The 12,921-nt window shown below is 52.1% G+C and overlaps 1 protein-coding gene across 1 annotated transcript; it reads right to left on the bottom strand.

Annotated features, from left to right (window-relative positions):
- Positions 1–1,806: 1,806 nt before the first annotated feature.
- On the bottom strand, positions 1,807–12,915 carry LOC113464680 (growth/differentiation factor 8). Its single transcript, XM_026815744.1, has 3 exons — positions 12,269–12,915; positions 4,372–4,990; positions 1,807–4,217 (listed from the first exon to the last, which is right to left on the bottom strand). Exons 1-3 carry the CDS (start codon positions 12,639–12,641, stop codon positions 3,998–4,000), a joined length of 1,212 nt encoding a protein of 403 aa, XP_026671545.1. The 5' UTR covers positions 12,642–12,915; the 3' UTR covers positions 1,807–3,997.
- Positions 12,916–12,921: the final 6 nt, after the last annotated feature.

The raw sequence follows: 12,921 nt of genomic DNA, 5'->3' as shown, positions 1-12,921 counted from the left end.
GAAAATAAATTCCTTTATCTGCGCGTTCTTTCACGCTCCGATTGAACCGTTTTCAACTTCGCTATAGACATGTACGCAAAAATCAATGACGATCTTTTTATACATTTTCCTGGCAGGCGTGTGGAAGGTGTCCTAAACTTACACAGGGATATGAATTCGTCATGCTTTTCAAAACGAATCTCACAGGCATAGACACATTCCCGTGCCATAGACGAAATAGTGATAACGGCTATAGGGAGATGGATCTCTCGAGCACGAGTCACACAGGACCATCTATAGTTCAGTTCGAGTCTGGCAGCTCAAGGATGTATTGGCTATACAGTCAATCCCAAATGTTTATGTACTTTAGAAAAACGCATTTCCTATAATTAAAGAGAAATCGTGAATTTCGTGAGCGTCAATACTTAAATGGATATTTCCTTCTATACTTTTTAGCACGTATTATTCTTCTATACTTTTTAGCACTATTTATTATTAGCATTATTCTTCCGACGTCTGATCTCTTTTTGAAAAATGCGTTTCTAAAGTGCATAAAGTTTTGGAATTGACTGTATAGCCAATACATCTTTAAGTGAGAGCACTAATAAAAATTAAAAATCAATTTTTTATTGCACCTCTCGATATATCTGCTTCTCTTAAAACTAACGTTCGCTTTAATCGGCAATGAGATGATTTTAATTTAATTTTAATTTTAATTTATTAATTTCACGTTGATCTTTTTTTCTCTCACGTTCGCGTTCCCGTAGGATGTCCCCCGATGCTCGATCAGGCGCCGCGGCGCATCCTCGAGAAGGCAACGTGACCGTGCGAGACCGGCTTCTGCGCTCCGATCAGTGAATCGTTAAAATGGAACTGTGCATCGTAGATGAATTGACATGACGCCCGGGACGCGAGCAAAGGGCAATATAGTTGTTGGTCGAACGCAGCTGAGTGCCGAGAAACGGTCGGAAGCCTGCTGTACGGCGTGCACCGTTCCGTGCTGCCCGTAACGACCACTCACGGTCGAACCCCGAGCCCCGAACCCCCGGGTAGTAATCGACTACCCTTCCCGCTTTCCCTGCGAAACGTGAACGCATGCCAAGACGAATTACAGTAGGAGTATCGTTGTATTTCACCGCTCTGTCTCGATGCGCATAAAATTACATTTACTTCTGCTTTTGCCAAGTGACATCGTTACACAGAAAATACTGACTCTTACGTAAGGTCCTTGTGACTCGTTTGGTACTTGAGTAAGGACAGTGGATGTCTCTCGTCCGTTTCTGGAAGCTTTAACTCGGCTTAGAACCGCTGTACCGCGATCAGTTTTCGTTCGAAGGAACGCGTCGGCGAGCGTACCGTTGAACGCGGCAACGAAAATCGAAATCGGACACGAGAGATGCTTCTCGCTCGTTTAACTCTGACCCGAGATAAGCCTCGAAAATATCGATATCAACGAGCATTCCGCGCGTTCTCGAAAAGAGAAAGATGATTTCCGCGCGTTCGCGAACAGAGGAGACCGTGTGCGACGCCCACCTCAGCAGTTTTTTATGTTACGCGCGAATCTATAATGGAAAGTCCACCGGAACTCGACTGGTAAATAAAAATGTGTCGGGGTACTAAATATAAATAATCGTTTCGTGGCCCGAAAGTTTATCACGGTGTCCGCGAGCGTTACAGCGATTAAACAACCAAGTAAAAGAAAAGCATTTAATGAATAAGCGTTAAGGACGATTGATGAAAGGTATCGACGAGGCTCTACTCTACATCCAAGCCAAACGAGATAATGATCTGACGAACGAAAAAAAGTGGGAGTAAATCGGTACACCCTTTCATCGAAAAACCATTTATTTCAGCGAATAAATATTCTATGAATACTCTCTACCTAGGAAGTACACATTATATATATATATATGTATATATATAAGTATGCAGTATTCGCCGCTCATGTCTGGATACTGAGAGTACACAATTCCATTACTTTTTAATGCTAGGTACACATTGACAAACAAACGAAGAATGAAAATTAGACAAGAAAATGAACGATAGGCGGGAAATAAGTGGATACGGTTCTCAAAGGAAAGGCGAGAGAGAGAGAGAGAGAGAGAGAGAGAGTAGCAGCAGTAGCAGCAGCAGAATTGAGAAACAAATTGAGAATCTTCCGAGTCTTCGACAAAATATGCTGCGCGGTATTGCCGGCATCGAACGAAACGGGAAATCACGATTCCCCTTTCCCTCTCTGTACATTTTCATTCGGCTGATCAATGGATCCGTTTCATCGAAGCGAAAGAGAAGAGAAACGAATGATTTGAAGGCCGTAACGTTTCTAAGACTACGTTGCGCTCGAAAAGGAAAGATCGTAGAATGCCGTTTCATTTCGTGCGCGAAGATTACGGGCATGGGCACCGAGATTCTCAGGACGCGTACGTAGAAGCGAGCCCAGATACCTCGAGAATACTGGGATACTCCACCCGGTCGTCTCTGTACCTTTAGAGCCAAGCAACTAGATATCACAACGATACTATCATAATTTACCAAAAATCACAAGAAGAACGCGGCTGAAAATACACTTGGATCGCGTAAATTTTTAGCCGTGATATACACATGTACAATCGCCACCCGCGACGCGCGTCAAACGCGACTCGGAGCTCCGTGAAGTCGTGTAAAAAAGTCGTGGCTCTCGTCGTCTCCGAACGCGATATCGGCCAAGTGTCGTATAGTAGTAGTTCGCGTCTATACACGTACCAGAGAAAACCGTGTGATCGTTAACACCGCGGATTCGACGCGTTCGTAGAAGACGTGATCCGCGTCGATATACGCGTTGCACGCGTACACGTGAGCGTGCGTCCCGAAGAGACAGAAGAAGCCTCGATTTCATCTTTTGAATCGACGTCGCGAAAACTGTTCACTTTGCACGAGCGAGTCCGCGGTCCGCGGTGATCGCGTTTAAAAATAAGACGCACATTCGTCTACATAAGCAACACGTTCTCCCAAGTCCTTAGAAGAGAACGAGGAAAGTAAATGGGGAGAGCGACAAAGTGTAGCCTAGGTACGACATATTTACACAACATCGTGCACGCGTTCACACGATCCGCTGAAAGAGGAGGAGACGAGAAACGAACAACGAAGTATTTATGCTTTGTGTGTACGCGTATGTGCAAAGAGAAAGTACGTGTACGCATGTGAAAGACGGGAGAGAAGGGAAGGAGGAGAGAGAGAGAGAGAGAGAGAGAGAGAGAGAGAGAGAGAGACAAAACAATTCACTGTACACAGAGATCTTTCGGCCAACACGTTTCCACCGATCAACGACGACTACCGGAAACGAATCGTTTCATCTTTGCATCCCCGTTTTCTTTTTCCTTTCTGTTTTTTATTTTAGTATTCTTCGTCCAGAAGGGTGACGACGCGCATAGGGAACATCGTATGATTTCGTTTTGCGTAGAAATTCTCTATCTCGACAAAAATGGATTTATCAAAAAGCATCGATCGGAGCGATTTAAATGCAATAGGCTCCCGTATAAAAAATAATTTTTTCGCGGTCGTTCTCTTGGATCAGGTGTAAACGCATCGACACCTTAATAATAATACCGTGACTCTAGGAACTATCCGCCTTGCCATGGACCGTAAACGACTGTCAAGGTGTGCAACGTCGACGCGCACGCACGCACTTTCTTCACCGATCGTATCGATCGTCCGTTCGTCTACGACGCGTAGACTAAAAGTCGACGAGCATCGATCTCGTGGATCGTGTTCGCGGCACCGAACCACCCCAGACAAGGCACTTTCAGTCTATCGAACGAGGACTCCGCCGAAGATGCAACGACGGCGAAAACGACGATTTCGTCGATCGAAAGGGTGAAAAGAACACGGTTAAAAAAAAAAAAAAAAAAAAAAACAGGAGAGAGAAGAACCTGGAAAGAGTGAGGCAGGAAGGGTAGGGAAGATCAGCATCCACGAAGAACGTCGATCCGGCCTCGACGTCTTCCTCGCCGTCGTTGCTCCTCTCGAGCTGCACGGTGGACTAAGAACATCCACACCTCTCGACGACCATGCCTGGTAACCGCGAGAACACGATTTGATACTCGTTGTCGAAGTAGAGCATCGTGATCTCGGAGAGCTTCCTCGGGGCGCAGCATGGACCGGAATTGTTCGGCGGCTCCGCGAGGCTGACGATATGGGTGTTCGGGTATGCCGGTAGAAAGGCCATTGGACAGTCGCCCGAACAGTAATTGGCATCGTACCTGAGACAGAAAATCGCGTTGCCTTTACAATTACGCGCTCGCGTCGTGTCGCCTCGAATCGGCGTCGATTACAAATATCTGCCACCGACGAGAACGACGACGACGAAGGAAGACCGAGACGAATGGAAGAGACCGAAAGTAAGTCGTCGCTTACTTCTTGGGCGCGATTATCCAGTCCCAGCCGAACTTCTCGAAGTCGACGGTCAGCTTGTACCGACAACACCTCGTCTCCTGGCTGGCTTCGTCGCAATTGAGTCCTACGTTCCTCTTGATCCTCGCCCCCCTCCTGGAGTCGAGCTCCTGCGTCTGTACCTCCAGGTACGGCGCGTATTCGGCTCCGGGATTGGTCTCTACCAACCTCGAGTTCCTACGGTGGCTCCCGCCGGGGCCGGAAATCTTGAGAGCCACACCGAGATTGTCTCGCGGATGTTTGAACCATTCCGCGACCATTCTTCGTAGCTCGATCGTCACCCAATTCCCTCGGCAACCGACGGGCCGAGGGTGTTTCGTGGTCAAAGGCGGGCCCAACGACGGCCCACCGGACTCGGTGCCGCCGCGAAGAATCCTCTGCAAGGTGATCGTCACCGGGCCGTCGTCCTCGTCGCTTTCCGCGCTCTCCAGATCCCCGGGATCGTCCAGCTCCGAGGCCTCTCGATTGTTTCCCCATATCCACAGGGACAATTCCGCCCTCGTCACGCGATGCTGGACCACCTTGTCCGAGAATTTAAAATAGAGAACGTCGAGGCTGCCTTTCGAGTGCCGTAGCCTCTGATCTGAAACCGAGACGCAGAAGGGGGACGGTTAAGCCGAGACAAAGACGCGAAGAGAGAAAGAGAGAACGAGCGGGACGAGAGGAGGAGAAAGCAGGCCGAGGGAAGAATCCCGCGAGATCTCGAGAATCGATGCTGAAGAAAATCCCCGCGACGATGCACGCGCGCGCGAACCTAACTGCGTTGTTCCCGGGTTCCTGCGATTGGCTATAAATCAAGAACGACCGGTGAAGTGGTCGCGCGGAGTTTCTTGCCGCTCGGAGGAGACGGTTCGGTTCGGTCGCGTCCGACATTTGGCTCGGCGACAACCGAGACCAGCAGCAACTCCGAGCCGACCTCCGTCGTCGCCGCCGCCGCCGCCGCGATCGACGATCGACAATCGACAGAGATCGATCGGCTCCGAATCAGACAGAAACGGGGGAACGGAAAAAGGTGAAGCGAGTTTATACGGAACGCGTAGCGAAGTACGTCGGTCTCGACCCCCTATTCAGGCCACATCGTTCGCCCGAGACCGCTTCCATGAAGGGTAAAGCCGCCTCAATTCATACCGTTACGCCGACTACGTTTTTCCTTTATCGATCAATCGACGATCTCCGCTCGTTCCTGTGTCGATATACCGCCACGGCTTCGCCTTCGTCCTTCGTATTCCATCGGACCCCACCGTAACTCTGCGTGACCCACGCGCCGAGTCGACGTAGACCACCGCGCTTCGAACCGTCCGTCATTCGCAGGCCCTCGAAAAACGAATTTTCCTCCGATGAGACGCGCGAACGCGTTTTCTCGATAATCATTCCGTCTCACGTGCCGAACGAAAGACAGAGAGAGAGAGAAAGATAGGAAATTTCTTTCGATCGAAGTGTTCGTTTCGACGTTAGTTCGTACTTCCTACCAACTCGCGCTATATACACGCGTACACGATCGTACCGGGTCTCTCGGACCATCGGACCACGGTGTCGCGCGTTTCTTTTTGTCTCGAGAGATTACACGCAGATCGCTTTTGGAGTCAGATACGCCGGAGTCCACGTCGCGTGAATGACAGGAAAGGGGGTGGTCGCGCGGTTTCCAGCCGAGGTTCCTTAATTAATTAGCGGAGGACGCGTTATTTGCGACCGTTTCTGCGGATTCCGGTGTCGGCTTCGTTATCGTCCTCGACCGTCACACGTCATACGTCGTATTTCCGGCGACGCGCGCAGAGATAATTATTTGTCGAGAACGTCTCTCGCTCGGGACGTTGTCCGTCACGCGATCCTCCAACTGGCAATTACCGCTTCGAATCACCGTCCTCAAATCGATTTCCACCGAGGCTAATTGACGGTACGTCGTTCTTCCTTCGCGTTCATTGCGGCCACCCTTCCATTTCCTCCCCCGCGACGTTGACCGTTTGAACGAGCGATGATGCGACGTCGAACAGACGAACGCAGGAGCAGATGAGTTTTCGTTTCGAGGCGTTCGCTTCAGCGTCGTACGTCTCGGCCGGCTTTTTTTTCTCTCTTTCATTTTCGTTAATTTAGGAGTCGTCCTTCTTTGTGTTTGCGGGTCGGACGCAGGAATGAGTCATGCTCTCTCGCGTCGAAAGGCGTGGATAGAAAGAGCAACGGCGGCGGCGACGACGACGACGGCAACGGCGGCGGCGAGACAGAAAGATGGCAATTTTATTTTTGTCCAGACGCGGCTACCGCCCGTCTAGCACGAAAATCGTCAAAAGCGCGTTCAACTGCGCGCGTCGCCGGGAGAGGGAAACCACCGAGTCGCGAATTCGAACAAACAAAAACGAGCCGATGACGGGCGTCGTCATCGGTTTGGAACGTGATAAGAAAGAATTCGCGCGCGATATCTCGAATGGACGCGAGTTTTTCGTTAAAATTCCACCCGGCCGACGCGTGGTGACGACCAGCCCGAAACACGTGGCAACGCGGGGTACGCGAATTTTACATCTGTTCGCGGGCAGACACAAATAAATGCGTAGAGCGAGCGCGACAGAGGAAGAAAGAGGCTGGATGCGAAGGAGAAAAGAAGAAAAAACCCGAGCCGGAGCATAGAAGAGAGAGACAATAAGGTTAAAACATCGAGTACGCATCGTGCTTCGGCGCGAGAGATAAATATAGTTGTTCGCGGACGGAGGTCAGTCGCATTGCAAGACCATGCTCCGTGCTACCCCTGGCAAACAGTTTTTCATCGAACGGAGAGTTCTAACGGACGAACATCGAGCGTAGACGGAGTCTCGTCGATGAGAACGATCGGTTCTCCCGTTTCGATCTTTTCACGGTCCTCGTCTGCGACGCGTGCAGCGTCTCGCCGAGCGTGAACGATGCGTTCACGCATGGGCGACAGGTATCGGCGGGTCACGGATTCCGCGTGAAAATTCGCGACGAGTCCGCGCGCCAGCCGAGGGGACAATGGCACGTGCACGCGGTCGAACAGACGGGAAAGCGGGACGAGTGGAAACGATGGAAAACAAGAACGGTGATACCACGGTGTCGTGGCCCTGCCTATAAATAAACGAAGGAACAATTGATACGAGACGCGAACCCCTGCACGTCCCGTCTCGCGCGTACACCTACGTTCCGAGTACTGCTCACTGTCCGTCGGAAGATCTGCCGAATATTCCGAATTCGCCGTGTCTCGAGTCGAATATCGAAACACATCGGGCGCTGCTGATCGCGCGACGAAGCGTGCGACGAATCCTGAGATGCCCGTTCGGGCCTTCTCTCAGCTTCAGTGTCACCGACGCGATGGCAAGAGTATAAAAATATCGCGCGACATATCGTCTATACCCAGTAACGAACAACGTGATCTTCTTCGACCGGGGTACCACCAGACAAGAACCGAAATCGTCCTTTCTCTCCACTGGCTTCCGTCCATTCGCGAGCGTTCTCTGTCTCGCGTACTCGTCACGGTGGACTCTGCGACGCGATGCGGGCCGTTGAACCTCGAAATTGACGTGACAACGACGACGACGACGATCGTTCCCACCCGCGACATCGTCGAGAACTCGCGGCGTTCGAGACACCTGTCCTGAGGTTAACGTCCATTCGCGTACTTCTCGCAACTAAGCGAAAATGGCAAGAAAAGAAGGAAGAAAAATATTGGCAGAAAGTGACGAGCACAGGGGCGACGGGTTACGCGATTCCTACACGCACCGGTTCTCGCGTTCACGCGACTCGGATTCGCTTCGCGCGAACGTTCGAGACCGAGAGAGAGCCTGTTCGTTAGCCGCGACCGGTGAAATGTTATCGCGCGAATCGATCGGTGATCAAAAATATCGTTCAACCGCGCGCGCACGAGGAAAATCTGACCGACGGCCGACGGTATCTACGAGCGTATCTTATCGCTCGTGTTTCCGGTACTAGTTCCAAGTGGTTTCCGCGTCGCGGGGCGCTCGACGAGAGGGATCGGGGGCACGGAGAGAGATCCGGGGGGCTGCTCGCGACGGCAGAACCGGACGTAAAAACTGCCGCCCTCGAGTGGTTCGCGTCGCGTGACGAAGCCGCCCTGCAATCGCGACTGCACTTGGACAGTATAACACGGCGTAACTCGATAAAATTCGCATTTGGGTCACGCGTACCTCCCTTGCCCTCCCCTCGGCCGTCCGTCGCTCGTTTCTCTCCTCCCTTTCTCACATCTCTCTCTCTCTCTCTCTCTCTCTCTTTCTCTCTCTCTCTCTGGTTTTTTTCGCGCGACGCAAAGGGCCTGCGGCCACGCTCAGCTTCCCTACCGAGGATCGCGTGCGTTCGTGTCCCTCGCGTCAGAAACGGGGGAGGAAAGCGCGTAGAGAAGACTCGACAGCGGATGAAAAATGTAACCCCCGGTGCTGGATGAAATCTGATGAAACGAGAATCTGCTCGCGTCAGGTAACGCGATACGACGTCGCGTGTTCTTCTATTAATATTCCAGTCGTACGCATCCAGTCGACGATGACAACCATCGAATCATTATGTAACCGTAGTGGTCCTTAAACGCGTTCGAGTCGCTACGTTGCGCTTACGTCTACTGTTAATATCTCCGAGCTGAGAGTCAGGAACACGAGAAACTGGTTTTCTAGATCGGCGCCACCGAGCGGAGGCCGATCAATCGGATATCGTGACGAGATCCGTGAAACGATCGAACCAGATCGTTCGATCGTCGAACGTTTGATCGTCTCCGAACTCGCGGATTGCCTTCCTCGTTCCGTTCGATCTCCTTGATCGATGGCGTTTGCTTTCCGATCGGCGGAACGGAACGAGGCAGAGTCGTGACACTGAAAACGACGTCCAGACCGACTCCGAGACAATGTCGCTGATTGAACGAATCGTTGAGGAATCGAGAATTGAGAATCACTGATGGAACGGAGCGCGGCGCCTGTCTGCGAGTATGCTGACCGCAGTCTTACTACCTCGCACCGTCGTTGTTCGACGGTTTACATACGCGCGTTCGATACACGCGTCGCCGACGTTTCAGATTCATTCGTTTCGATCGGAGCTGGCGACGGCGAAGACCCCGACAGGCTCTGACAGCGGCCAGTCACCACCACCGACGATGACCGATGGGCCTGACCTAGGCTGTGCGTCGACCGTGACCTTCGTACCGGATCGAGGCCGGTTCTTCTCTACTTGGAATTCGCGCTGACAACGTCTCTGTTTCGTATCGACCACTGGACCACTGTGCTCTCCTTTCACGAGTCTCTCGCGCTCTTCTCTGGCCGTTCTCGGACTGGCCGTCGGCCGTCGTCGTCGGTCAGCGTCGGTACCGGTGCTTCCGGCGATGGAGAACGGTACGAAGGATGAAAGAGAGCACCGACGGATCGTCGACGATAAATGAATACAGACGGCAGCTTGTAGATTTCCGGCCGCTTTATCCTTTGTCACGCGCAGGACCTCCTCTGCTTCTGTCGTCGCGCTTTTAAACGATTCCTTCGCTCATGAGACGCCCATTAGCATGTACAATTTCGAACCGTGCGAACGACTCCAATGGATGTGATGCAGCGAGGCTGCCTGAACGAACGCCGACCGGCCATCGATCGGCGAAGATCGATCGATCTCTCGTCGTGGTCGTCGTCGTCGTCGACAGAAAGACAGGAATTCGAGAAGTGATGAGATTGCCGCCCGCGCGATGAGAGACAGAAACGCGAATGCGAACGAAAACAGGGAATGAAAATATTGCGAATCCACTGATACTGCGTCGTGTATAGTACGTGTATGAAAAATGATAAATTTAGAGGAACGCCGAACGTGCACGGGGGAAGCAAAAAGAAAGAGCGAAACGAGAAGAGAGGAACGACGAGACTCGCCGGAGGGAGAACGAGCTGAGAGGGAGGGAGAGAGAGCGTAGAGAGGAAGATGAAGAATTGGCAAAAGCGAATAGCGGAGATTGTGCGGTCTCCTGCGGCAACTTTCGGCCGTCAAAGAGAGCAATACGTGTAGGTCGCCCGAGGCGATAACCCTCTACGAATTTGATACTGGTTCGGCATCGGCGCGATACCGTTTCTCTCAGCGGTGAATTCTTTTTCGCTACCTTCGCCCCTGAAGCACGGAGAGGAGAGAGGAAAAAGTACCTTCGCTGACCGCTGCGATCCATCAGCACGCTCCACGCATTCGTCCAAAATCGCCGTCCCTCCGACGATCCTCTCGACGGGACCGAATTTCAAAGCCGTGACGACGGTTTTGGTACCGTGGAGATCGGGACCATAGCTTACGAACATAATTGTACACCGTACTATTTAGTAATCGGCCGAGTTAGTTCTCGTCAAAGTGGTTTCGGGCGCGCTAATCTTGCCGATAACGGGAGCAGCCGACGTCACTTTCGAAACTCGGACGCAATTAGCATGTAATTATCTTGCACGTAATAAATTACCAACATCTCGTAGATTCGGATCTGCGCGTAAACTTATCGCTCTCAGCGGCGTCGTTGTTCCAATTAAATCGAAATGGATCGGTCTTCCGTGATCGGACGATTTTTTACGATGCGCCGCTGCGGAAGAACCGGTCGACGAACGACCGGACTCACTTTTACGGTTGTATAGACAAAAATTGGTTCGTTCGATGACGGCGGAGGCCGTTCGATCGACGCCGGACCCTGCAATTACGGCGATGACGCGGGGCCGGTCGCTCGAAAGTTTCCGCGAGTACCCGTGATCAGAAGAAAGACTTGGCCGCGCGGGAAAATCGTCAACGAACCCTGTCGACCAACCGAGCGACCTGCCTTTAAATTCGTGAAGATCGTTCAGAAATTATCGGGCTCGCGCGGCTCTCGATCAGACTTCGATTCCTTTCGCCTTTCGGTGATGGGAACCGACCAGCGGTGAGACGCGAAGCTGAACGAGCTTAAACACAGGTTCGAACGTGATTATTACGCGATTCACGTCGAGACCATTAAGATCGACTTTGCTACGAAAGATTCGAACACGACGACGCGTTCCCGTCCGTGTGCTGTCCGTGTACCTAAACGCGCGCGCGCGTTTTATACAACAAAGTCGGGACGGAGGAAAAGGGAGTAGGGAGCCTGTCGTACGAAATTGCAAGGCTCGTAACTGGATTAATCGCGAGCGATCACGGTTGTTGGCCTAACCCTGTGAAACGTTCCCCCGGTGCATAAATTGATCGGGCTCCGCGAACTACACGGTGAAAAAAGTTCGATAAGGCTTATTATCGCCTCGTGACCGACCCCCGAAGCCGAGAGACAAGATCGAATTTCAGATCGATGCGGCGCTGCTGACTCGAGAACCCGCGGCCGAGGCGGAACGAGGGAAGAAGCCTGAAATATTTTTCTGCCCGACGAAAGGGTTCGATCGAGCGAATTTAGAATACGCGATGGGAATCGTGTGCGACGCGAATAAATGCGACTACGACACCTTATCCCCGCGTCAACTGATTCTCCCGTGTACGCGTACACGGAAAAAAGCTAATCTCGTTGGCAGTTTTATTCGCCGACTACCGCTTAATAGGCGACGGAGTCGCGTTATATAATTTTCGTTTCGACTCGTTTCAACGCGGAGCAAACCGTTTACTGACGGGAGCATTTCAATTTAAACCTACAATGTTGCGAATTGCCGCGCGTGCGATCGCGTGTAATAATGCCGGGTCTGAGAGGTCAATTCAGCGAACGTTCCCGAGGAAAAATACGGATGCACGCGGCCGATCGCCGTCGCCGTAACCGTCGCCGTTGTCTTCGTTGGTCATAACGCGACCCCGAATGCGTACATGCACGGAAACGGAAAGAACGCGGGCTTCTTACACAACACAGTCCTCAGAATCGCGGATCGTCGTCGACGGGGACGAAGAGATCGAGAAAGGATTTGAGACTTACGAGGTTGCGCCAAGGCGAAGACGCTCTCCGTTTTGGCAGCGTATTCGTCGATCTCCTCGTGGTGAGTGATGCCGGGCTCAACGGGTTGTGGTTGATCGGCTTGCATCCCGTACATGTCCATCAGCTTCGAGAGCGGTGGGATCCGCGGCCGGGCTCTGCCGGTCATGTTCGGGGCTTGTTTCAACCCGAGCTTGTTCAAAATCTGCTCCTTGATGGCTTCGAGGCTGAGCGCTCTGATCTCCTCGTGCATCCTACAGGCGTTACAGGTGTTACCAGCCTCCGCCAGATGTTTGACACGAGTTCTCTCGATGCCGGGAGCGTCGAAGGCACCGAAGAGGACTAGCAACGGTAGCAACACCGCTCCCCCGACCATCTTGCTCAAGGTCACGATCTCAGTCACGATCGGCTCTCCTCACGAATCGATCGCGATCAGATGTTCGACTTCATGGCTGCACCATTCGCCGATCCTTATCCCTGATCCTTGCCGCCCGTCGCCCTTTCCTCTTCCTCCTTTTTCCTCTATCCTTTTTTTATCACGCACGGACCGCGAATTCACACGCTTCGCCCGTTTTCGTTTCCTGCTCTTTTTCTTCGTCTTCTTCTCCGTCTCCTTCGTCCTCTTCTTCTCCTCCTTGCCGTTCCACCGGCGCCGC

The sequence above is a fragment of the Ceratina calcarata genome, unplaced genomic scaffold (genome assembly GCF_001652005.2).
Source record: "Ceratina calcarata isolate Rehan_Ccalc_2016 unplaced genomic scaffold, ASM165200v1 scaffold48.2, whole genome shotgun sequence".
NCBI classification, from domain to species: domain Eukaryota; kingdom Metazoa; phylum Arthropoda; class Insecta; order Hymenoptera; family Apidae; genus Ceratina; species Ceratina calcarata.
The sequence above is the reverse complement of the archived record's forward strand: the minus strand, read 5'-3'. Positions and strand labels throughout refer to the sequence as shown.

Excerpts from the sequence above, each read along its gene's own strand:
- LOC113464680 (XM_026815744.1), bottom strand. The coding sequence starts at position 12,641 with ATGGTCGGGGGAGCGGTGTTGCTACCGTTGCTAGTCCTCTTCGGTGCC. Across the intron at positions 4,991-12,268 it reads CTTCGCCTTGGCGCAACCTC|ATCAGAGGCTACGGCACTCG; the intron begins GTAAGTCTCAAA and ends TCTCGGTTTCAG. Across the intron at positions 4,218-4,371 it reads TGGATAATCGCGCCCAAGAA|GTACGATGCCAATTACTGTT; the intron begins GTAAGCGACGAC and ends TTTCTGTCTCAG.